General features: G+C 38.2%; 1 protein-coding gene across 4 annotated transcripts in view; it reads left to right on the forward strand.

The window, feature by feature from the left end:
• The window catches only part of LNPEP (leucyl and cystinyl aminopeptidase), a 95,092-nt gene extending 69,896 nt beyond the window's left edge, over positions 1-25,196 (forward strand). For all 4 annotated transcript variants that reach the window (XM_066273880.1, XM_066273881.1, XM_066273884.1 and 1 more), the window contains exons 12-18: positions 1,048-1,231; positions 2,527-2,683; positions 11,199-11,383; positions 12,519-12,680; positions 15,057-15,197; positions 16,076-16,157; positions 16,761-25,196. In XM_066273880.1, the coding sequence (XP_066129977.1) occupies positions 1,048-1,231; positions 2,527-2,683; positions 11,199-11,383; positions 12,519-12,680; positions 15,057-15,197; positions 16,076-16,157; positions 16,761-16,892 (1,043 nt within the window). In that variant the 3' untranslated portion in view covers positions 16,893-25,196. The remainder of the gene's footprint in view (positions 1-1,047; positions 1,232-2,526; positions 2,684-11,198; positions 11,384-12,518; positions 12,681-15,056; positions 15,198-16,075; positions 16,158-16,760) is intronic.
• Positions 25,197-27,512: the final 2,316 nt, after the last annotated feature.

Below are 27,512 nucleotides of genomic sequence, written 5' to 3' on the forward strand. Positions count from 1 at the left end.
AGAACATTGTCCTCTGTGCTGAAGGATTAGTAATGAAAAAACAATAGCTCATAAGCATATAGTCTCATACATAGTAAGCCTTAAGACACTTAGAGGCACATCCTTAACTATGATATTAAGTTCATGTCCTTGTTGCTAACTTTAAAGAACATTTCTTGATTAGAAATTTTAAGGATTTTAAAACTTACTATATATATATATATATATATATATATATATATATATATAGTTGTCAGTTCTTTATTAATTGTACATTGATTGAAGTCATTTCATATAAATTTCTGATCATTCTCTCAGCACTTATACATGTAATGGTAGGAGCCCAAAAAGTACATATCACTTTTCTATTATTTTAACTCTATTATTTTTATTTGTGCACAATGAGACATTAATCCTTCCCTAATGTTTCTTTTGCTAGCCTTGACTTAGGTGACTTTTCTAAATGACTTTATTTGTTCTTCCTTTGCTAACATAAAGACTAAAATGGAGCACATTTTCCAAGTTCTCTCACGCTCTTCCCTGCTGCCCCCTCTTCCTCCCCGCTTCTCTCGTCTGGGCCCAGAGAGCGGGGGAGCCAGTTCAGTGCATGGAGAGACCACTATACTTTCTTTCTGCGGCTTGAACATTCCTTCCCTGGCTAACAACTGTATATCCTGCAGTGTCAACTTAGCTGTTATTTATTCCAGGGAACCTCTCCTAACTTTCCCTAGAGGATGAAGCATTTCTTCTATCTACTTCCATAAAATATCGTATTTCATTTTTCCATCAATAACATATATACGAATTCTACCTGTCTGGTTACATTAGACTGTAAAGATCTGTGAGAGAAGGATATAACTACATTGTTCAGCATTAAATAAGTAATTGTTACATGAATGAGTGGTACTTTGTTAATGTAAAAACAACCTTCAAAGGCAAGGTTTCTTAGTAGAATAATTAACTATAAAAATATACCGTATTAACTAAAGATTTATTCAACATTCTCTTCTTGCCCTATTATCCTCTCCATGTTCCCCCACTTCCCTCTCATTTTTTGGTTCATATTAGATGTCATCAATCTTACAGAAGAAGTGCAGTGGATCAAAGTCAATACAAACATGACTGGCTATTATATTGTACATTACGCAGATGATGACTGGAATGCTCTAATCAAACAGTTGAAACTAAATCCTTATGTCCTGAGTGACAAAGACCGAGCCAACCTCATCAACAACATCTTTGAACTTGCAGGGTAGAGTATACTTGGTTCTGTTTTGTTTGTTTGTTTTTGAAACAAATGATATTGAGAAAAGGAACATTTTAGAAAACACAGTTCATGTATTGCCTGTTAGGTGTCAATTATTTTGGGGGAACTGGAACATGTAAGACATAGTCCTTGCCTTCAGGGGACTTTATAATCTATATTGAAGCATTAGTTACAAATATTGAACAGTTAACAAGATTTAAATAAAATTTCAAGAACGTAGGTCAACTATCAGGACCCACATTTGCTGAATAAATTGATGAAGTTCAGGTTTGTTTTATTTCTTGTGAGACTTGTTTTCAAGCAGCGCTTGGTTTGAGTGTCATGCTTAGTGCTTACTCACCAATTTGAGGGACAATATCTGACCTCTATAGCCTCCTTATTTGTGACCACTTGCCTCCCTTATCACCTCATGCATTACAGAATCCCAAAGCCTAAAATGTCAAGGGACCTTGTATATAGATCTTCAATATAAGATTACCAATTTAGATTGTTAATGCATCTAAAGACACAAGAAATATTCAAGTATTCCTTCTGATTGCTCTTGACCTTCCTATTTGGGTTCATATTATATGAAGTTACCTTATATCATCTCAATTATCACTGTTATGACTTCTATAAAATGTTTAATTAAAAATTATTTATTGATTTGATAGAGAGAGGGAGAGAGAGAGAGAGAGAGAGAAACATTGATTTATCCATTCATTGTTTGACTCTTGTGTGTGCCCTGACTGAGGATTGAACCTGCAACCTTGGGTTATTGGGGCAGCACTCTGACCAACTGAGCTACCCAGCCAGGGCTTAAAATGACTAATTTTTAAAATGTACTCAGCATAACTTCACAATGGACCTTGCTAACAAGTTTGACAACAATTCCCATATAAATAAAAAAAAAATTTTCTTTCTGAGTCAGATCCTCTTTATGCTACCTGTTCTCACCTGGTAAATATAAGTAATTAAAGAAAATAAAATTAGCACTTTTCATCTTGTCTCACCTAAGATACTGTAATATTTTTCCTGAGTCAGTAGCAATTTGCAGGTGACTTATGGAATAAAAATGGAACAATTATTTATCTTTTTTTTGAAATGTGTCTTTAACCTTGGGTCACACACATGAACTTAATCAATGGTAATATTTAGTCTAACCTTACAGAATGACATTCTAAGCTTAAATTTTAGGTCTTCAAGACTCACTGTCTGACTATAAATTTCTCTCTCAGCATGCCCAGAGTTTACCTGCTTTTCTCAGCGTGTTTTACCTTTTCTGTCCTTTCACCCTTTAGACTAGGCAGAGTGCCTCTCCAGAGGGCCTTTGACTTGATCGATTATCTTGGAAACGAGACCTATACAGCACCCATCACTGAAGCCCTGTTCCAGACAGGCCTCATCCACAACCTCCTTGAGAAACGGGGACACATGGATCTGACCTCCAGACTGGTGGTGAGTCTGCCTTTGCCAGCTTCTCTTTGTTGCTTACCTTTAAGTTGGTTATTCATAATTCCATTCAGCAGTAATAAGCTGAAAAACTAACTAAATTCCATTCACTTTCCTGCAAGTCTTTACTTTGAATCAAAATGTCATTGCTTACCATGAAGAGCTGATAAAGGCTTCAGATGATGTGGTCTTGTTTGAATATCAAAATGTAGACTTCTGGTACTACTATCACATGAAAAAATTTTTTTCTAGTTAAATCCTCATTTGTTTTTAGATATTCTTTAAATGGGCCCTTTTGCAAAGTAATGCTCCCCATTGATATCTTAGTGGTCAATATGAAGTGCCAGTTGTGTTTGCACTGAGAACAGAGTTTGGGATCCTTACTGATTCCTGTCTTGTGGTTGATGGTGCTGGTGGAATATAAGTTTCTTGGCAAAGCAGTACGGGAGTCTTAGTATTGAAGTTTTACCTTTTTTAAAACCAGTTGCCTGATCTTAACAGTTATTTTAGATGCTTTCCGTGTTAAACTGTTGACTGGGGTTTTAAAAGCTTGGGAGGGAGTGACGAATCCTTTGTTTTATCTGATTCTCTGAAGTAGCACATTCTGACAACAGGGTTTGCTTTGTAAACTAGTCAGGCTACCCAGTTGGACCAGGAATTAGAATAAGTCCTTTACAGTTTTGATCCCTTCACTGGCAAAAGGAAGGGGTAGGAATATTACATCTTTTTTTTTTAAACAATCTCATTTCTGCCGTTTGTACTGTCCTACTGTGCATCGTGTGTGATGAACTCTTATCGCATGCTTGGTTCTCAGTGGGCAAAGAGAACGGGAGGCAGGTGGGCCACATGGAGCTGGGAAAGCACCCTTCCTCTCAAGCTTCTGACCTGATGCAAAGGAGCCAGCCCATCCCTCCCCGTAGGTGAGATGTCTTAAGTTAGGTGATTTCTGAAGTCTCTTCTAATTGATAAATTTTATCATTCTTTTACTTCACAAGGCTTTAACTATATATTAGCCTTATAAAAACCAGCGCCTGCAATGTGACCCAGCCCATAGTGACATTCAGTAAATGTTGAATGAATAAATGAGTGAAATACACTAGAAATGAGTATATTTCAGTGCTTATTATATTTTGTACATCATGCTCAGCGCTTAATGTAGATTACCTCGTTAATAATCATGTATGCCAAATAGATATTTCTACCCTTACTAGATAAATGAGGAGACTAAATAACTTCACCAAAGTCACTGACCTAGTCAATTATAAAACTGAGATTCTAATTTTTATTAGTTTTACTTCAAAGCCTATTCTTTGTGTTATATTGCTGTATTTACTACTAATTTATTTTGTGACAATCTCATCTTTGCAATGATACCTTTTTGTTGAAAGCAAAGATTTTTTTCTTCTTTGCTATCATTTTTTTTTGTTTGTTTTTTAAACTGAGATTGTTAAATTAAAACAGTTTGAAAAGCTTGAAGACCATGTATTTAAGGTTTAAAATCACAGATCCACATCCAGTTACATACAGCTAGTGCTCGACTTATGACCATGATTGGTTCCAACAGACTGGTCGTAACATGATTTGGTCATAAGTTGAGTAGGCTATATGTACAGTACTGTGAAACAAAGTTATAAAAATATTTAAATCATATTTTATCATAATTTTCTTTCATTATTGTTATATATCATAATTTTCTTTGTTCATTTTATGCCATTTGTATCATCTCTACACCATTTTGTTTCCTATTTTTACATTCGTCAGGTTTAAGTAAAGCACTGCATTACCAGTACAACTGGTTTAATATTTGCAAAACATACAAAATTACAAAATACAGGTGCATACAAAAATACAAAATACTGTACAGGTGTAAAAAATACCATAGGAAACATTTTCCCAATTGCAAAACATATCAAAATATATAAACATGTACAAAACATTTTATTGGCCGCTGGTGCTTGGATCGTTGATGTTGTCATCTGAGGCAGCAGTTGGGATTACCGGAGTTAGTTTTTTCACAAACGTGTGATCACATTCACTTTCTTTCCTCCTTCGTACTTGTTCATTGATTGCTTTCTCATATGTGCCTTGACCAAGGGTTACAGCAGAGCGAGTGGCCCCTTGCTCAAGCCAGTGACCTTGGGCTCAAACCAGCGACCATGGGGTCGTGTCTATGATCCCATGCTCAAGCCAGCGCCCCTGCACTCAAGCTGGTGAACCTACGCTCAAGTTGGATGAGCCCACGCTCATTTTTGTGTCAAGATCAATGGCCTTTCTTTCATTCTTGGCAGGCTGAGGCGTAGACAAAGACAATTTCCTCTTGGTAGACATCTTGGGAGGGGTTTGATGAAAAATATCCAAGACACAAAACACAAATTGCTGTACCGAGTCTGGGATAACAGTTGAAATGGTACACGCAGAGATGGTAGTGCTGCCGGAAACTGGTCTGCACTGTTGTACACCCAGCTGGGCAACGCTTGCGCTGCCAGACACAGAGCAGTCGTGGCTAGCAATTGTGGTCATAAAGTCGAATGGTCGTAAGTTGCATAGGTCGTAAGTCGATCAATATCTGTACTTGAAAACGGAGTTGTCAACTTACTGTGTGAAATTTCTTTTATATCCAAAATATTAGTAACAGTATTTTTTTATAGTATTGATGTGCATTTTCAAGAAGTATGCAAATAACTTATTGGTCTCTTTAGGGCAAACTTAGAATCTAGCACAGAATTTCTACAGTTCATATATTAAAGAAATTGTCCATTTGTTAGCCAATTCAGCTACTAGACAAAGATGAATATTCAAGTTGTCTGGAGTTGGGAGCTATAGTAAATGGTGTTGCTGTGAACATTCTTTTTTTTTTTTTACAGAGACAAAGAGAGAGATAGATAGGGTCAGACAGACAGGAATGGAGAGAGATGAGAAGTATCAATTCTTCATTGTGCACCTTAGTTGTTCATTGATTGCTTTCTCATATGTGCCTTGACCATGGGGCTACAGCAGACCGAGTGACCCCTTGCTCAAGCCAGCTACCTTGGGCTCAAGCTAGTGAGCTTTGTTCAAACCAGATGAGCCCATGCTCAAGCTGGTGACCTTGGTGTCTCGAACCTGGGTCCTCCACATCCCAGTCCGACATTCTATTCACTGTGCCACTACCTGGTCAGGCTACTGTGGATATTCTTATGCATTCCTTTGCTGAATTTCTATGGGGTATGTGTCTGGAAGTAGGATTACTGAGTCATAACATATGCCTGGTTAATGCTGTACTACCATGTCATTTTTCAGTTATTCCAATTTAACACTCCATCAAGAGTGTATAAGGATTCAAGTTTTATCTTGGCTCTCTATTTTTGCCAACACTTACTATTAGTAATAAACTAATTTTAGCCATTTGGATGGGTGCATTGTGGTATTGCAATTTTGACTTTAATTTGCATTTTCCGCAAGTGAAGGTGAATTCCTTTTGATATGTTTATTGACCATTGGATGATTTTTTTTGTACCCAGGTTTTTCATTTGTTTTTCTAAAGGAGTGTCTGCCTTTCCTTATTGATTTCTAAGACTTCTTTATGTATTCTATTGATGAGTTTTTTCTTGATCATGTGTATTTGCAGATATTCTTCTACTCTGTCTTGCCTTTTCACTGTCTTAATGATTTTTTAAATAAGCATAAATTCTTAATTTTAAGGTATAAAATATGACTAACCCAAGATAATCTTCTGTGCTCTCTTCTGAAAACTTATTTTACCTTTTATACTTAGATTTATGATCCATCTGAAATTGACTTTTATATATGGTGTGAGGTAGACTAACATATATATTTTTCAATATGAGTATCTAATTGATCCAATACCAGTATACTTCATTGTATACATATTTTTTATTATAGAATTTCCATAATTACTTTAGGGGTTATTAGTGTTATATCAAATGAACACTATTTGGGGTAGTATATTAGATGTCTAGGGCTGCTGTACTAAATAATTATAATCTTGGTGTCTTTTTTTTAAATAAATAAATTTTTATTAATTTTAATGGGGTGACATTAATAAATCAGGGTACATATATTCAAAGAAAACATGTCCAGGTTATCTTGTCATTCAGTTATGTTGCGTCCTGGCTGGATGGCTCACTTGGCTAAAGCATTGTCTTGCAATGCAGAGGTGGCTGGTTCAGTCCTTGCCTGAGGCACATACAGAAAGAGATCGATGCTTCTGTCTCCCTCTTACCCTCTTCCTCTCTCTGGATTCAATAAAAATATAAAATTTGAATAATAAAATAAATAAATACAAAAAAATTAAACAGTTATGTTGCATACCCATCACCCAAAGTCAGATTGTCCTCCATCACCTTCTATCTAGTTTTCTTTAAACTTGGTGTCTTAAAACAACAGAACTTGATTCTCTCATGGTTCTGGGAGCCTTCCATCAAGGGTTACCAAGGTAGGCTTGGTTTCTTCTGAGGGAGAAACTATTCCGTGTGTCTCTTGGTGGCAGGGGGTTATTAGCAGTCCTCAAGGTTCCTTAGTTTGCAGCTGCGTTCTACAATCCCCGCCTCTGTCTTCACATGGCGGTCTTCCTGTGTTTCTTTGTCTGAATTTCCTCTTCTTATAAGGACACCAGTCATTGACTTTGGGCTCACCATAACCCAGTATGACCTCATCTTAACTTGTTTACATCTGCAAAAATCCTATTCCCAAATAAGGTCACATTCACAGGTTCCAGTCAGACATGAATTTTGGGAGGATACTATTCAACCCAGTATAGTTGGCAATATTAGTATATATCACTCACTTTTCAGTGTTAAAGAAGAGTTGCTACTGAACATACCCTAAGAGGAGGCAGAATAGCTGTCTCCTTTGAAGCTGCCCAGCAGGTAAATTTCATGATGACAAAAGCCACTCTTTGTCTCCATAAACTCAGTTTAGGTCCAGTGTGAGGGAGCACTTAATCATTTACCTAAAGCTATCCCTGCCCTTAGAATGTAGATGCAAAACACAACTCAAGGAGTTAAACCTTTTAAATATTTTCCTACTATGGCACTCAAGTAACTCTGCATCTTCATTCCAGATGATTTCCAGTTTGCTGGGCAGGCATGTTTTTATTAAGAACATACTTCAGGGTGAGGTCCAGGGGACTGGTGGTTAGAAGGCAAGTACAGGAGGCTTAGTATGTGTTTGGAAGACCATAGTCCCTTTTACTACTGGAGATCTTTGTCACTTGTTTATTAGTTAAAACTCAGCTTAGCTTCAGTTCATCAAGAGGGAGATACTGTCTCTTTAAAATTCTTGTTCTACTTTTAGGGCATTCTGGTAGCATTGAAACTCGCAAAGTGTGAAGTTGCCCACTGTAGTTGAAGATTGGAATGGCAGGCATTTCTGAGTCCCCGAATTCAATCTCAAATAGCATTTGTGATTAAGACTGGTGTCTGATTCTTGATGTCATTGTCACCAGAGCAGTGTGTACATTTAATGGTCATTTTGTTGTGTAGGCTGCACGTATAGATGTAACACAGACCTGTATATCACATTTTGTAATGTATGCTGTGGTGTTGTGAGTAGAATCTGGAGGCACATTTGAATGTGTCAGCTTGTTCACACATGATGTTAACATCTGATCCCAGGTGTATCCTTGTTCCATCACTTATAAGTCTGTCATTCTTTTACATATGGGGGATTGGTGGGATAAACTTTTTGCAATAAAAGCTGACACTTCATTTTTATGAAGCTCGGTTGACCCAGAAAGAACTCCCTGGGCATATCAGTGTAAAATTAAAGTAGTAAATAAAAATATAATACATAATGTAAGTGCCAGCATCTTTCCCTGTTTTGTTTTTTAAATCATTTTATGATCATGTTATTGCATTTTATTGCATCTCCAACGTTTGCAGCTTGTCTAACCCTGTGCATGTCACAGTAGGAAAACACTCTAAAGATCTAACTCCTTGAATTATGGTGAGCATCTAGATTTCCTCTACTCACTTGCCGTTTTCATTTTATGAAATGAGAGGCTGGGATTTTATTGTTTAATGAGTTTAAACTTCAAATTAATTTAGAACCATGGAGAAACAGGTTTAATTTTATTTGTAAAAGACAAAGGTAATTTGAAGCACTTGCTATTCCACTTTGGTGATGCTATAACCTGACGGAGTCACTGCTCAGAAATCAGCCTTAGTGTCTTCCAGTGTCTGGTTCCTCCAGTGTTTGCAGGTGCCGTTTTCTTTGTACTGGCTTCGTTATGTTTTAATTAAAGCCCAGGGAGCATTGCCATTTTTCTCAACTGAACTTTTTAAAATAAAATTTCAAACATGTGACTTTTTCTCTTCTTCCTCCTTTGTTTCTGTTCCACAGTTATGAGTAGCTTTTAAATTCTTTTATGCTTCCATCATTTGGGATGGTGTGTTATCATGATGCGCTGGAGAAGGTCAGGCTGGTGAAGACAGCAGTCCTGTGTACCCAACAGGCTCTCCTGCCTTGCTTTCATGTTCCTTGTGTTATCAGTCAGCATGGCAAATAGTTTTCCACTTCACACCCTCCCACTGACTTCCACGCTGACTCACACATTCCACAAGGTGCCCATTCTCTGCTTGGTCGCTTTGGAAGCAAACAAACAAAAACGCGTTGACATGGGATCACAGATGTCGGAGGCCTCCTTGCACAGATTCCTTTTTCCATTCTCAGTCACTTCAGAGAGATTTATTCAGAGAAGGGCTTCTGAGAAAGTGGCCTTACAGTTTAAAAGTCTTCAACTAGGATGCATTTTAGGCATTAACAGTGGTCCTCTGTAAGATTGTAATGCGTTGTGAAGAACTTGAGCTGGTATCTGGCGGGAGAGTTCTGTATGCGGTCCTCTGTGGTACTTGGCTACTTGTGGTGAGACACAATGAGGCTGGTGCTGTAAAGAAGCACCAGTGGGGCCCTGGCTGGTTGGCTCAGCGGTAGAGCGTCGGCCTGGCGTGTGGGGGACCCGGGTTCGATTCCCGGCCAGGGCACACAGGAGAAGCGCCCATTTGCTTCTCCACCCCCCCCCTTCCTCTCTGTCTTTCTCTTCCCCTCCCGCAGCCAAGGCTCCATTGGAGCAAAGATGGCCCGGGCGCTGGGGATGGCTCCTTGGCCTCTGCCCCAGGTGCTAGAGTGGCTCTGGTTGTGGCAGAGTGACCCCCGGAGGGGCAGAGCATTACCCCCTGGTGGGCAGAGCGTTGCCCCTGGTGGGCGTGCCGGGTGGATCCCGGTAGGGCGCATGCGGGAGTCTGTCTGACTGTCTCTCCCCATTTCCAGCTTCAGAAAAATCCAAAAAAAAAAAAAAAAAAGAAGCACCAGTGGGAAGAAAGGCCTGTGCTGAGAACCCTGTAGGCAGGGCATGCTGTAAATTTTCTCATTTTGATTCTCCTTATTTATAGCCATGAAAATACCTGTAAGCATCTTTATGTTAAAATATTTGTTCCTTTTAGTGGCATTCATAAGTGCATATTTCATATGATAATTTTTTTAAACTTCCATGTGCCTTCACCCCTCTCCCTGCACCACAGCTTGTAACCTGGGCATACTTCCATATCCTAGGAGTGTCGGGGGGAGAAATGAAGAGAAATAAGAGATTTATTGATTTCTTAATACCATAAGTATACATTTAAGAATGACATTCAGAAGTAACTGTAACAGTGGACTGAATAGCGAATATTACTAAATAACTGTTCATTTCTTTAAGTGTGATAAGGTATTATGGTTATATAGAAGAATAGCCTTATTCCTGGGAGTTGCATGTTAAAGTATTTATAAATGAAATATCAATCTATCTGTAACTTATTTTCATATGGTTCCACTAAAAGCATAAAAACTTATGTGTATGTGTGTGTGTTATACACACATAATAGAAACTAAGCAAATGTAAGAGTGTGAAAAAGCAGTGGCTCTAGCATAGGGGTGTTCATTGTATATTATTATTACTTTCCTGTAGGTTCACGATTTTTTAAATAAAAAGGTGGGGAGGAGGAATAGCTGTAAACAACCATACTTTCCTGCAGTCCTCATTTTCTTGCTAAATTAATTTGTTACAGCATCAAACTAGTTGATATTTTAAATATTTCTTTAATATTGGGTTCAGAGACATTTTAACATCTACTCATGAGTAAAGAACTATATTTTTCTCTCATTGCTGTCTGGATTTATGGATTCTGAAGTCAGGAGGTCAGGAAGTTCCCACTTCCTCCTAGCAGTCACACTTTGGGGCAGGAAAAGATCTTGTAGCTGAGTACACACAGAGAAAAGGTTCCCTACTGCACAGAAGTCATTAATTCTTTCTGTGTGATGTCATTAAAAGTCCCTGCTGGCTACAGCAGCCTTATATATAAACTTTGTTATTGAATGGTTCGTGCAGCTGTATGTGGGCAGTTGATATTTAGTGAGGAATATCTATGTCCCTCCTTCCTTTTTTTTCCTCAGGTAAATGTTGGAGAAAAGCGATCTAGTTGTGCTGACTTTTCTGGTTGTCCTAATTATCATTATTCCATTATAATCCATTTTGTCTCTCTAGATCAGGGTATTTAAATTGCTTCAAAGCCAAATTCAACAACAAACTTGGACTGATGACGGCACCCCATCTACTCGAGAGCTACGGTCAGTCTTGCTAGACTTTGCTTGCACCCATGACCTAGAGAACTGCAGCGCTGAAGCCATGAAGCTGTTTGATGAGTGGATGGCATCCAATGGAACTCAGAGGTGATGAGTGCTTCTTCAAATGCGCTGTCTTCCTCTTCTTCACTTCACATCATTTACTAAAGCCAGGAGCTTCTCGTCCTGGGTCATAGATGTTAAAAAACGGAGTGTTAATGTATACAAACTCTATGCACTTATGTTCTCAAATAAGATTGTTTTTTTTAGATTGTAGTAAAATACATATAACATAAAATCTACTATCTTAACAGTTTTTAAGTGTACAGTTTAGTATTAAGTATATTCACATTGTGGTGCAACAAACCTCCAGAACTTTATTTTGCAAAACTGAAATTTAACCCAAACAATTCCCACCTCCCCCTCTCCTCAGCCCCTGGAAACCACCATTCTACTTTGTATTTTTCTATTTTTACTGTTCTAAGTACCTCATATATGTGAAATCATACAGTATTTGTCTTTCTGTGACTGGCTTGTTTCACTTAACATAATATCATCAAGGTTTATCCATGTCAGATGTGTCAGAATTTTCTTCCTTTTTAAGGCTGAATAATCAACCCATTGTATGTATATACTACATTTCGCTTATTCATTCATCCATTGATAGACATTTGGGTTGTTTCTGCCTTTCAGCTCTTATGAATAATGCTGCTATGAACATCAGGGTACAAATATCTCTTTGAAATTCTTCTTTCAGTTATTTCAGATATATACCTAGAAGTAGGAATTGCTGAATCATATGGTAGTTCTATTTTTAACTTTTTGAGGACACTGTGCTTCTTCACTTCTTCTGACCCCTTTTTCCATGTTTCTACCCTGAAACTTAACACACTGTATGTGGTAATGTGTGTTGATTGCTCTGTACTTTGCGATAGCCTCAGAGGTCCTTGAGCAGAGACTCTCTTTCATCCCCTCTGCATCCTCCAGCCAGGTGCCTGCCTGCTATTTTGTGGATGCTCAGCAGATAATTATTATGTTAAATTGAGTTGATAATTCCTTACAGCCCCACAATAGGAATGTAGCAGCCACTACATTACTATTTTCCTCCTTATTAGTTGTACAGTAAAGGCTTGTCTACTGTACTATCTGCTCTGACCCCCAAAACATCACCACCACTAGTCATTTCTTTACTTTTGTATTCAGGACTTTTTCTTGTTCTCATGTTTGACCACTTCTCTTACAGCCTACCCACTGATGTCATGACTGCTGTGTTCAAAGTTGGAGCAAGAACTGAGAAAGGCTGGTCGTTCCTCTTAAGCAAGTACATCTCTATAGGCTCTGAGGCAGAGAAGAATAAAATACTTGAAGCTCTTGCCAGCTCAGAGGATGTACGGAAACTTTACTGGTATGAAACCACCCAAGGGATATGTGTATAAAAACCAAAAGCATAAAAGCATCGCGCTCCAAGAGCAGGGCTCATTTTCTCTGGGAGTGCCCTTCCCTCCGTCACTCACCGGCTGGCCCTGACGGGTCAGCGGGGAGCCCGCACGTGCTGGTCCTTATCAGGAACCGGGCAGATAAGCAAAGGTTTTTTGCCCAGAAGAGACTGGGAGGAGCCAAGAATCACACCCCCCTCCTGCTTCCTGCTTACGCACTTCTCTATCCCCGTGGCATGCTGTCTTGAACTCCACAGACAGTGCTCCGTTCCTGTGGTCAAGGCATTGCTCTGTCCAGGCTGTCAATTTGAACGTGCAGTCACTTCAGAAACAAGTACCATGTAAAAGCTTACAGGGTATACCTTCATGTGGATTTGCCAGACATTTTCTTTTCGATATTCAGCTGATGAAGACCTGGGAAGGGAGTTTCATATGGGGAAGGAAGGGCAGTGAGCAGGCCCGTGACGGGAACAGTCAGGGCAGGGCCGAGGCAAATACAGAGGTGCTGGGATAGTCTTCACGAGGAGGGCCCAGGAAGGCGCTCAGGCGGCATTGCTTCTCTTGTATCATTTTGCTCAGATAAATCCTAGTAGTGTCCCAGAGATGTCCTCAGCACTACTGCCAAGGATACACCGTAGATAATTATTTCTTTAAAGTACTAGTCAGCCTCTGACCCAAGGAAATTAAGTTTTTGTTTAAAATTAGTAGTAATTTTGTTTTAAACTGGTAACACACTAATAAACTCCCATCATGAAGTATTTAAATGGTACCTAAGAAATGGAATAGGCCTGACCTATGGTGGCGCAGTGGATAAAACGTCAACCTGGAACACTGAGGTCGCCGGTTAGAAACCCTGGGCTTGCCCGGTCAAGGCACATGTGGGAGTTGATGCTTCCTGCTTCTCCCCACCTCCTCTCTCTCTCTGTCTCTAAAATAAATAAGTAAAAATCTTTTTAAAAAGATGGAATAAAATGTGAAAGTATTTCTCATCTGATCCTTTACTTCCATTCTTATTCTTTCTGCTAACAGTGTCAGTCCTGGTCAGTATACAGTGGTGGGCAAAAGTAGGTTTACAGTTATGAGTACATAAAATACAGTTACAAAGCTACTGTAATAATCATAACTTGCATGTCTTTTCCATACCAACAACTGTAAACCTACTTTTGCCCATATATATCAACATTGGTTTATACTATACCCAGTGTTTTGTGATGGCCCTTTCAGTGGTCAGTCTTTGAGATTTTCCCTGTCAGTTCATAAAGTTTACTTCATTTTTGTTGTTGTTGTTGTTTTTTAAGATGCGAGGAGGGGAGATAGTGAGACAGACCCCCACATGTGCCCTGAACAGGATCCACCCAGCAACCCCTGTCTGGGGCCGATGCTTGAATCAACCGAGCTATCCTCAGTGCCTGGGGCCATGCTCAAACTAATCAAGTCACTATCTGTGGGAGGGGAAGGAGAGAGAAGGCGGAAAGGGTGGGAAAAGCAGGTGGTCATTTCTCCTGTGTGCTCTAACCAGGAATTGAACCAGGATATCCATACATCGGCTGACATTCTATCCACTGAGCCGCTGGCCAGAGCCATTTTATTTTTATGGTTGCATCGTATTCCACAGTATGGCTGTATCCTAATTTATTGAACCCATCACATCTTGATGAGCTCTTGTGTTTTCCTTTCTATTAAAAATATTGCTGCATTCTCTTGGAGATGTGTGTTTTCTTACTCTACACGTTTTATAGCACAGTAGATGAGAGCTGCTTATGTTCAAATGCCAGGCTTTAGTATTTCCCAGTAGTGTAGCTGGGGCAATTATATAACCTCAGTTTCTTAAACTATAAAATAGAGATAAGTAATAATTACCTATTGCAAATGTTGTCATGTCAATAATTTGGAACATTATCTAGTATATATGAAGTATCAATAAATAATAACTATTAATATCAAGAATATTCTGAAATGTATCGTCATTTTCACATCACTTAAACAGCCCATTTTTAAGAGTATTACTACTATACCTCCCTACTCAAATCAAATAAGATTTTTAACAACAATAAAAAAATCAGTCTCCAGAACTATAAATCCTATTAGAATATATTCCTCAAGTGTCCTTACTACATCAAGAACTATTTATTATTATGTCATACTATATTAAACTTCTTATCTCATTGGTGAGTTCTTTCTTCATTTAAAAAAACAAGTTTTCAATTTATCAATCTTAGACTAATCTGAAATTTACATTCTTTGAATTGCTAGAGTTTTAATTAGGAGACCAGTACTAATGAAAATTCAGTCATCACTTCATCATGAATAATTATTTTGGAAGCTAAATCTGCTTTGCTTTTCAGGTTAATGAAAACTGGCCTAAGTGGAGATACCATTCGAACACAGAAGCTGTCATTTATCATTAGAACAGTGGGCCGACGATTTCCTGGACACTTACTGGCATGGGATTTTGTCAAAGAGAACTGGAATAAGCTGGTACAGAAGTAAGTTTCTCAGAGAATTACTAGCGTTTAGTATTTTCAGTCTCTGCATTTGAAAAATGTTCTTACTGACCTGTGGTGGCGCAGTGGATAAAGCGTCGACCTGGAAATGCTGAGGTCGCCGGTTCGAAACCCTGGGCTTGCCTGGTCAAGGCACATATGGGAGTTGATGCTTCCAGCTCCTCACCCCCTGTCTCTCTCTTCTGTCTCTCTCTCTCCCTCTCTCTCTCCTCTCTAAAGTGAATAAATAAAATAAATTAAAAAAAAAAAAAGAAAGAAAAATGTTCTTAGTGTTGTATTGGTTCACAGGAGTTATGATTTGCTGTGAGGGGGAAAATGCTTTGGTGGCATTTAACTGAAACAGCCAGAACACTTCATATTTGTAAATATAATTCCGTAAAGTGAACCACATAACAGTGGTGTTCCATTTGAGTAATAATCAAGCCTAACCATGCTTGAGTCCAGAATACTTAGTTTAGCGTGGCCACAGGCCATTTCAGAGTAGCTGTTTGTTATGTGTGCAGAATGTCTCTTCATTGCCAAGGGGTCAGTTAAGAACTCACACCCAGGTAGATAGTACATGTAGGTTTTTTCTTTTAAAGCAATAATTACCTTTCTGGATATTGGATGTGATATTTGAAAAAATCAAATGGATTAATAATTTATCTGGGTACCCCTGTCTTTTTCTGCCACCTTTCCTTCCCATTGGCAGAAAGTGTGTGGGGGACCTGTGATCTTCGGAGCTGCAGAGCCCAGCAGTAGGACTCTGCTCCGCCGATGGCACGGGGCTTACAGTAAAGCACATCCCTTACCCTCAGAACTGAGCTGCCAACAGCGGCCTCATCGTTTTGCTTCTTCTGCTCTTGTATTTGTTTCTTCAGGTTCCATCTGGGTTCCTACACCATACAAAGTATTGTTGCTGGATCGACTCACCTGTTTTCAACAAAGGCACATTTGTTGGAGGTTGGTAGTATACAAATTTAGTACGGGAGATGGTATAGCCAGCCCTTTCCTCTCAGAGTGCTCAGTCTAAGTCAGATAGTGGCTTTCCATGCCAATTTCTGTCCCTCCTCTGCCTTCGTCATTACTGATGGTTCTACATTGAGATTACCTCTGACGGGTAGATATATAGCAATGAGAAAGAATTCTGATGAGGAAAGTTTCCCTGATACAAATAATTTTTTAATTAAGGCCAGTAAATGCCAAGTTTTTTTTTAAGTGGTAATAAAATTGTTTTGAAGAATGCCACTCCAAAGGTAAAATTGGTCACCAAACCTAACTTTGGACTCTACCTCATTTGCTGTTAGTTGGCCATTTTATTTTTCTATTTTAAATTTTAAAAATTCATTTTTGTGGGAATAAAGGGAATGTATTTTAAAAATTACTTTGGATTTCAACATACTTGATTAGTAACTTGATATAAATACCTCGGATATTAAGGTATTTCTTGTCAAGACATCAGCACAGCCATCACTAAGTGAAAGTTTATTTGAAAAGGATATTCAGAATTACCTGAGATCTACTATTCTTTTCTACTTTTGAAATATTTCTGTGTGCAACGTACAGGTCCAGGCCTTCTTTGAAAAGCAGTCAGAGGCAACCTTTCGACTTCGCTGTGTCCAGGAAGCTTTGGAAGTCATTCAGTTGAATATCCAGTGGATGGAGAAGAATCTTAAAACTCTGGCGTGGTGGCTGTAGCATGCAAAACTGCACCTCATCTTGACACCCATTCAGAGAGCTTGTTCACTTGGGCTCTGCTTGTTAACTTTTGCAAAAGCCACGGTGAAGCCAAGGATCGCTGCTCAGTTGTTTGCACTTGTAGGAGTTTTAGTTAGCTCAGGGCGTGTTCGTATTTTTCATCGGTCTTTCCTGAAATGTCTGTCTTTGGGCAGTATGTAGTTGTTTATTACAAAATTGTATGCACCCAGAATGCCAACCATCCGCAAAAACAGTGAGTAAGTTTTCTACTTTGAAGATACACTGATGGGAAGTAAAATCTGGTTTGGAATTCTGTTCTGTATCTCAGTAGCTGCAAAGTACTGACCCAGTGAAACAGAGAGAGATTGACCACGGAGCCACCATCTTCACAGGCTGCTGGTTTGTGAGCTGTGTGTTGCTTCTTGTTGATACACGTCATTGGAATGTGGTAACAGCTTCAGAAGGTATGACAGTGAAGTCGGTGAAGCATGCCACTGCAGGGAACTAATCTCAGGTGTGCAGATCTACTTTGATTTGGGGTTTTGATGAATCCTTTATTTCCTGAAAAATTTTTAAATAAGATCTATAACTATTATATATATTTTTTCTGCAGAATAGCCAGGTGCTACAGAATTTTTTAATTTTTGTTATATTGAAAAGCTAAATAACAAGGCCAAAAGATTAAATTTTCCCAATGTTTAACACTTTCATTTTTTAGGAAAATGTTTTAAACAAAGTTAGCTTTAATTATAATTATTGTATTCATAAATTTCAGTATTGTCCATCTCCAAATCTGTACACCTTTAGCATCCCTGCCACAGGAATACCTAACATTATAAAGAAGTACTTCCACAGCCGCAGCAAGCATCTTGTTCGTGCTGCTGTCTATCGTCATGACTTGATCACTGTTACTAAGAAGATAGATTTTTTAGATGCCTTTGGCATGATAGGTTATAGATACTTTCTCTCTGAATCATATCCATGGGTGGGTGGATTTTTATTTTATATGATAGAGTAGCACATTAGAATCATGTTAAAGTAGGGCCTTTGAGAAATTGAGCATTTTTATTTGAAGTTCACCATAGTACCTTAAAGGAATAAAGAGAATGTGAGGTTGGGGTAATCTGATTCAGGTTTAATATGGTGGGCTTTGAATTGTTTCTACTATCAAATGCAGTACTTTTCTTTAGTTGAAAAATCATAGTTTTGTTTTATCATGGCCAAACTAACAGATTAAAAGGAATGTCCGAGGAAAGAAAGAAAGGAAAGAAAAATGAGAGAAGAAATCCAAAACTATGTGACATTTTTACTCCTAAAGGAGAAATACTGTACTTGAATTTTTTGTGCTGTGCAGACTTATACCTATATTGTTGTGTTTCCTTGATTCTTAGGAGAAAGGCTTTCTTCCTAATAATTCTTATACTTTTTATTGTGTTTGAAAACATCTATGTATAAAAAAGGGTAATTACCCATTTGAAAGCACTTAAAAACACTCCACGGAATCAGACAATGGAAAAGGTCACCTTTTTTTATTCAGTAAGTGTAAAGTGAAAATATGTGCGATTGTGTATAAAATTATATTTTATTTTATGAAAATATTTTTATATAACAAAAATCTAAAAGGCTGGCAAGCTAAAAGATAGCCTTCTTTACTCCTGGTGTGTTTTTGCCCAATTTAGCGTAGTCTTTTTCTAAACATTTCTCTCTCTGTTTCAGAGTAGAAAATATTAATCCTGAGAATCACAGAACCATCTGAATATGTCTATTTAAAACTGGAGTAAATGTAGGTCTTTATTCCTCTTGCGCTTCAGTAAGTGAATGATAATTCAGTTGATAATGAAAGTTAGTGAGTTTTTATATTTTTAGAATGGAGAAAAATAATAAGCTTTTAAGGGGTTTTTTTTGTTGCTGGTTTTGTACCATGTTATATTACTAAATTCTACTTTGATACAGAGTTTAAATTTTACTATTTCCAAAAGTCAGTTAAGACACTTCAGTTTTACCTGCCCGTCTTTACATTGCTCCTGTAACATGTCAGCTCTGCACGTGGCAAATCTTGTCTTAAATTATATCATTTTTTTCCCTATGAGTGTGTGTGTGATGTGGGGGTTATTATTATAAATGAAACTTCATCAAAACTTTGACTAAAAAAGAGGTCATTCATAACCCATTGCTGTCTCTGCACTCAGAAGCCGTTCATTCCCACAGGACGAGGCCCATACTCTTGGTGGTTTTGTCTGTGGGCCTCACCTCTGATTATTTGCAGTGTTAGTAGGTCTCACTTCACATTTTCCCACAGATGTTCATCATTTTTAATGTTATGGTAACCGTCCACATGAGATTTCTAAAAACGAACCTAAGTCATGAGTATAAGGTACAACATGTAGTTAAGGAACTTTTGAAGTTTTCTCTTCAGAACTTTCTCTTAGCCCCTGTATTTTGGAGGACTGAAATCGATGGAAGCACAGCAGCTGGTCAGTTTGCTGTTTTATATAAGCACACAGTCCACAATACAATTAAGCACTTCTTTGACAAGTATTCTGTTTGTTGCAGAGAGACAGTGTACTTGAATGTAAAATAAAAGACACATCACATCAGGTTCTTAGGAAAGGTAGAATAGGAAACCTGGAATTATAGAAGAAAAACTTATGCTTTGGAGATCTAAAAGGCTATGAAACTAGAAATCTAAGGAGTCTAGTTTGTTCTGTTAATAGCAAGTGATTGGGTATATTAAATTGCAAGAAGCATCAGCCTCCACCACAAGCTGCACCTTCTGTCTTACTGTTTTATATAAATCTCTTCAAGTGAAATCGAGCTCTTTTTTTGCTTGTGAACTTGTTTTGTTGTTTGTGAACTTTCTTACCATCACAGGTTCCACTTAGCTCTCATGTTGTTTGCCATTCGTGTTTTCGTTTGACTGTGCTTGAGCCACTGGGTATGTAGAAGAGCCTGGTTATGTAGAGGCGGTCGAGCTGCATCAGTCTTACTGGGTACAGAGCAGACTCCTTTCTGAATCTGGGAAAGGAAGAGATGACAGTGACGTGCTGAGTTTGTTGTATTACTGATGATAGCCTGTTACTAAGTTGGGTTTTAAGAGTCTTCTCAGACAAAAGCACCTGGAATGATAACCTACTGTCAGCTTGCTGAAGGTTCACACTATCTCTGTGCATTTCCTGGGGCTGCAAGGGAAGGTGTATGCTGAATTCAGGAGAATTATCGGCACCTCAGAGAGCAGTTCCTGGGCTGAGTTTGCAAAACAAGACCTGAATTTCCTAGGTATGATGTAGCTCTTTTCTCCTTGCCTTTGTTTCTGTTGGTATTAACTCTCTTTTTAAAGAGCTTCCTTCACCCCCATTTGTATTTTTTTAAATAACATATATAACTTTGCTGGGTTTTTTGCATTCTTTTATTTTGTTTCATTCTTTGCATTGGCAAGTAAGTACCAAATGAGAAGTGAAGGTCCAAAAGTATGATAGGTCTCCTCTTCTCCTTCCCCTCATTGTCGGCACGGGCAGTAGCTAATAGTCGATTGATTTCTTTCAGTGGCTTTTTTGGGGGGAATATACTTTTAAAATGTACAGATTTTTTTTGATGTGTTTTTGTAGGCTTTTATTTTGTATATTTTGTCCTGATGAAAAGTGAAATTCTATCCATGAAAATCACTTCTGCCTTCCCATTTGTCTGTGTAGGCAACGTTTATGGAGCGGTTTTTTTAATTCCTTTTTTGGAAGGGGGTGGTGATAGTGGGCAAACAAAGTATGTTCTTTTTAAAATGTGTGCTAATGTTTCTGCTGCTGTCTTCTGGGTGTTGTTGCATTTTGTACTCATTCGTCCTTCCCACGGCTGTGTAGGTGTCTAGTGAACCATGGAGTCCCAGAGGTCGAACAAATGTCCTGTTTACCCCTCCTTATTGCCTGTATAGACAGTAACTAATAGAGTAGGAGTTGCTGCTGTTTTGATCTAGTCGTAGGGGGAGATCTGTATCATTCTTCCAAGTGTATATGAATGTTATGCTACTTACTTCTGTTTCATTTTATATGTGTTCTTTTGCATGGATACATATGCACCTAATGAAAATTGAGGTCCAGAGAATGACAGATTTCCTCTTTTCCTGTTTGCCTCTTGACAATTGCTAGTGGAATAGTTTTTTGTTTTGTGGTGTAGGTGAGAATGGGGTATGTACTTACTGCATATAAATAAATTTGCTACTACTTTGTATTACTAATTCATTTTGTACTATGTCTTTCTCATAGGTCGTTTAAGTACCTAATGAGATGTGGAGGTCCGGATGTATGACAGTCTCCTCTAGTCCCCTTCCCTATTGCCTATGTGGCATTGGCTAGTAGTGTAGTTGTTGTGGGGTTAATGGGTCAGGGAAAGGCAGGCAGGGATGTGTATTGATTGTATATACTTGTTTTTGCTACTATGTTGTATTATTTCAGTGGGTGCCCAGACTGGAAGGTACCTACTGAACCATGGAGTTCCGGATGTATAACAATTTCCTTCTCCCCTTCCCATGTTGCCTGTGTGGGCAATGCTTTTAGAGTTCTTAGTTTCAGTGTTCTTTGTGGATATTGGAGCAAACACTTTTTACTTGTGTATTGTAGTGTTTCACTGGGCACCCAGTCCTTCACTTGTCCACATAGGTTCCTAGAGGGCCCTGGAGCTCTGGGCTGGGTAGCAGCCTCCTCTCCTCCCTTTCCCTTCCTTATCTCTGTAGGTAATCATTTTAAAGTATTTTGGGTTTTTTAAGTTTTGCAGGGTGGGAGGAGATAAAGGGAAGAATGTATTTTTTTAAAAAACTGTATATATAGTATTTGTTTCTGCGTTGTGTTATTCATTCTGTACACTCCTTGACTTGGACGTGTAAGTACCTAACGAGACGTGGAGGTCCAGTTGTATGAAAATCTCCCCTTTCCCCTTCCCTTGTTGCCTCTGTGGGCAATAGTTTTAGAGTAGTTTAGATTATTTTTTTACTCTACCACTCCCTCCGCTGGGAGCATGGTAATATGTACTTTTAAAAATGTATATACATGTTTTTGCTTTTTTCTGTTATTTCATTTTGTACCTAGACCTTTCCATGGACACTTTGGTACATGATGAAAATTAAGGTTTATTCTATGAAAAAAATCCCCTCTTCTCCCCTTCCCTTGTTGCCTGTTTAGGCAATGACTAGCGACAGTTGTTTATAGAGCTTTTTTTTTTTTTTTGCGGGGCTTGGGGGGGGGGGGCTTGGCAGGGTTAAAAGACTTTTGGTTTTGCATTTTTTAAAATGTATATAAATGTTTGATGCTTTTTTAGTTCTTTCACTCCAAACCATGTTTTCTGTTTGGACTTGTTATTAGATATCAAATGCAACGCAGAGGCCCAGATCCAGAGGTATGGTAGATATTTCTCCCTTACCCTGTAGTCTGTGTTCATGGACAGTAGTATGAGAATATTGTAGGGCTTGGTATTTGTTTGTTTGAGTTTTTTAATAGTCAGTTGGCCTATTAGGCAAGATACGTCATTTTTAAATTGTATATTAAATGTTTTGCTGCTTTTTCTTGTTTATTTCATTTTGAATCTAGTTCTTTGCATAGTACTTAATGAAAGTTGAGATTGATTCTATGAAATATCTCCCCTACTTCCCTTCCCTCATTGCCTGGTGGGCAATGGTAGAAGACTAGATGTTTGGTTGCTTTGTCTGGATGGGTATGGGTGGGGGAGGTCTGGGTGTGTGTATGTGCATGTTTGGGTGCGAGTGTACGTATATATTTTAATGTATATAAACGTTTGCTACATTTGTGTATTATTTCATTTAGTGCTGAGTCCTGTGCTGGGACTGTAGATACATAATGCAATGTAGAGGTCCAGACCTATGATAAATCCCTTCTGTTCCCCTGCCCTCGCTGCCTGCATAAACAATAGTTTTATAATTTGGGTTTACTTTTTAGAGGGAGGGATTATTTGGGTAAGTAAGGTTAGGGAAAAAGGACAAGCTATAAGCTTTAAAAAAAGAGCCTATATATATATATATATATATATATATATATATATATATATATTTACCTGGTATATAAATGTGTACATGTTATTGTGTATATAATATGTATACGTGTTATTGATTTATACCTAGTCATTTGCATGGATATATAGCTACCAAGTAAAAATGGAGGATCAGTGTATGACAGATTTCCCTTCTCCCCTGCCCCTTATTGCCTGTGTAGGCAATAGTGACTAGAATTGTGTGTTGTTTACGGACTTGTTTTGGAGGGATTTATATTTTCAGCAGGGGAATATTGTAATATATATATTTGTTTTCATTTCTTTGTTATTTCATTTGTATTTAGTCCTTTGCATGGCTCTGTACGGACCCAATGAAAATTAGGTTTTATAAATTGACAGATCACTTCTTTTCCCACATTTTCCTCTTTTAGCAGTAGCTAGTTTAGTTCTTGTCTTGTGGTTAGTTTGATACCTTTTAAGATATAAATATACACACATACACACTCACATACACACGTATATTTTGCTTTTATTTTTATTACTTTTATTTACTACTTAGTCCCTGCAGAGCTCTGAATGTATTTAAAAAATAGTCTCACCTAACCCTTGCCATCTGACTTAAGGTGTAGCATTGTGGTGGTGACACCCATAGCACTGGGAATAGAGCCAAGAGGATGGGAGAAGACATTTGGATATGGCTGAGCTGTGAAGGCTAATCAGATCCAGCTTTTCCTAGGTTGATTCAAACTGAGTGAAATGGTGGAAAGGGACCTGTGCTTTGGGAATTTCAGAAAGGCAAGAGGACAATACTAAGTAAAAGTATGTTTACAGTTTATTGCTGATTAAACTGTCAGTGACTGGTAAGCCCATAAAAGTACATTCAGGGTAGTCCTTTTGAGGCCTGGAATTCTGACTCATCTATAAAAGTCTGATGCAGTTCCATCAGTAGCATAGTCTTGTGTACCCAGTAAAAATTATTTTGATTTTGGGAAAGAACCTTTGAGTTATTGCCATAGTTCTAGTAAATGACAAAATGTGTGGAAGAACTAATACAAAAAGCATTTGGGGACAAGCCCTTCCTGTCTTTCAGTATCCACATATGGTAGGACAAGTGAGTCCTTACCTACCCAGAGCTCTTCTGTGTGGCTACATCTTCCTTGGTTCTCCATTAGCTGGACCATTCCTGTTCTTTTCCCCTTTTCTCTTCGGTGCCTGCACCATTAGATGTTATCTTCAGTGCAGTCAAAATGTAAGCCACGCTGCCTCATTAGCTGTATGTGTTTGCGTGCATTTCATACACCCAGGCCCGTATGTTCACATTCAGCATTTTCAATCATACATTTCAAATCACATTTACTATCCACCACATAGTAAATGTTATGACTCTACATTTGTCTAAATCAAAGAAAACGCATGTGAAAATCCATCCCTCTGTCCCTCCCTTCCTTCCTTTCTTATTTTCTTTCTTTCTCCCTTGATTCCTTTCTTTGAGCTTCTGAGAATCATTGGCTAGTTCTGCAATTTATAATGACTAGAATGCTAAAGATTTGCCATATTATTATTTTTTTAAGAAATATCGAGTGATATGACTCCTAGAAAAGTTGCAGAGACGGTATTTGCCATATCAAACTCTCAGGTTCTGGTGTTGAAAAATTAGCCTATACTTTGCTGTTACTTATACCTGCTGCTGTAGAAAAAAAATAAGTTTACTCATGACACATTTAACTTTGATCATAAATAAAAGAGAAGGGGACACCTTTTTAGAGTTAGTCATGGTAGTAAATGATATTTCTGAACAGTTTTTAATTTAAAATACTTCAAAGAAAGTAAAAGTCATGGCTCAACTGAATGAAATGCTCCAGAAGTTGAACTGTATATACCATCAGTACAATAATACACTCATTGTGCGTGCGTGTGTATAAAAAGAGAATTACATTATAATTGGAGCATTTTCATTAATCAACAAAACTCACATTGAGACAAAACTTCAGCTTACAGCTGTCTTGACTCAAGCTAAGTGTTCCATGTTGCTGTGAAGAATACTCTCTTTCAAACACTTTGAAAAGTAATTACTTGGAAACTTGTAAAGGTATTACATTTTTGTATTTAAATACCTATAGAGATCTCCAAATCCTTGAATCTGAGCTTGTGGGTGGAATTTTAAATTTATATCATAATCTGTCTTTTGTGGAAGATTTTGAAAATAGTATGTGTATATATATAGAACATTATATATGCAAATTGTGTTGTGTCACTTGTAAAGGGAAAGGGCTTCTTTTTCTTTATACTTTTCATAACTTGTTTTGCATATGACCAGCACTGACTAAAAGGCATGTGTAACTGCAAACACTTTTTTTTGTAACTGGTTGCTTTTTTTGTGTGAAATAAAAATAAAAGTATTTAAATATAAATATGTGGACTATTTGAATGAATGAAAAAACTACATATAGCAATGGGCAAAAGTAAGTGTACTATTGTGAGTATATGAAACAAGTTATTCTTGTATTTATTAATTATAGTAGTTTATATTATTATTGTTGTTATTTTGTATCCTTACTATGATTTATCTTTTAGGTAATGAATGATGGCTGATAGTTTAATCTACTTCTCAGATTATAAACTCTACCAGGACAATGACCATATTTCATTGTGTTTCATAACTTATGTTTTACATCACCAGTACCCAAGTATCCTCACTGCATATTAATTCAAGTTTTCTCAAATTCACACTATTGACATTTGGGCTGTGATGGGCATTTTATGATGCCCATCCCTGGCATCTTATGGAAATAGTAATTAGATACCAGTAACAACTCCCAACCCCCAGTTTGACAACCAAAAATGTCTCCATTCATCACCAAATGTCCCCTGGGGTAGCGGGTAGGGATTAAAACTTTCAGTGGATACATGGATAGAGGTCTCAGTAACAGATGAACTCCATCTAGGGCAATTATTTACTTTTAAACTGAAGTGATTCTTATAAACACTCAGTTCACCTGAGTAGCCAATCAATACAGTTAATAATTCAGTACCTAGGACAATCTGCTAGTGAAACCAAGGAACACTGTCTTACTTTGAAGGTGAAAGGACATTGGCTATGCCTTGATTCACATATAATTAAAGTGTGAGTGTGAATATACAGGTTTTTTTCGCAAGGACTGCCAGTTACATTCTTAAAAAGCTATTTTCATGAACAGTGTCAAGGCAAAATTAAAATTTTTTTAGGTTTCCAGATGTGGTGACTAGAACCACTATTCTTTTATAATAATTCTTAGGGTTTTATGTGAACAGCTTAGGGCAAATACAGTATCTCTTAATCCCCTTACCCAAAACCCTTTTTCTGGGGACACAAACACCTTTGAAGCCAGACCCTTTTAAAACCTCATATGATGACCATTAATAGTAGAATAGGGAGATGCTCTTAGGAATCATAAAGACTTTGATAAAGAAAAATGGTGGCAAGATATCCCCTTGGTCTCTCCCCTTGAAGTTTCAACAAATTGAACAGCTATAACACAACAAAGGATTTCCTGCTCAGCTCAAAACACGCCTCAGAGATCCATACATTGAAACATCTAAAGGTGGGCAAATGAGAACATAAGGGGGAGGCTAGAAGGGAGAAACCCTAAGATGAACCAGGAATGCAGCCTTGTAGCTGGGATTTCACAGCTGGGCTTAGCCCAGAGAGAAGAGGAATCCAGATGTGGCCAATACTCCCTTCAGCCAGATGGAGCAAAGAGACTCGATAGGTATTCTTGCAACAGTGAGCAGTAGTTGCTGCAGCTGAACCCAGAGACCTGGGAAGGACAGAGCACATGTGTGGCCACAGCTGTCAGGTGGTGGGCATTTGAGGCAGCAAAACAAAGCCACAGAGCCTTGCCACCCCTTTTGGGCAGTTGACATTCTAGGCAAAGAAACAAAGCCATGGAGTCCTGCCACCCCATAGCCTCCCAGCACTTGCCTCCCTTCACCATTGGTGTCAGGGTGCAAAGTGCATTATCTGCAAATGGAAGAACCAGAACTACAGAATCACTTTTTTTCCCAAGCAAAGGGTGCACTCTTAGACTGGTCCTGGGGTCGGGGCAAAGGGGGAACACCATGGAGGTTCAAGGTCACCATTACTGGGAGGGCAAAATAACTAAGAAGCTGGCTGTTCTTTCAACCCCCCTCACCCCCCTCCACACATGATGGCTTCCTGCTGCCAGAGGCAGCACTGAGATTTCAGAGTTAAGAAACACTTGTGATTCAGTGCCACCTACTGGAACATGAGAGAAAGACCTCTTTATATTACTCTGCTGGAGCAGTGCCATTTATATGTAGATGCCTAGACAGAGAAGGAATCCATCAAATACCATGAACAATCAAGGTAGTGAAGCAATTGAGATACAAAATGAAAAATATCCATAAAACAAACTTAAAGACATGTAAATATGTGATATACAGGGTGGAGAAAAGTAGGTTTACAGTGTGTCATATGGATAATAATAAAATAATTAAGAAATAATAATCAAGAATAAACTCTTTGTTTTGCATACTCACAACTATAAACCTATTTTTGTTCCACCTTGTAAATGACAGCGAATTTAAGTTTGCAAATCAGCTCTGAAAATACTCAGTGAGATACAAAAAAGT

This window comes from Saccopteryx bilineata, chromosome 4, assembly GCF_036850765.1.
Source record: "Saccopteryx bilineata isolate mSacBil1 chromosome 4, mSacBil1_pri_phased_curated, whole genome shotgun sequence".
Lineage (NCBI taxonomy): Eukaryota > Metazoa > Chordata > Mammalia > Chiroptera > Emballonuridae > Saccopteryx > Saccopteryx bilineata.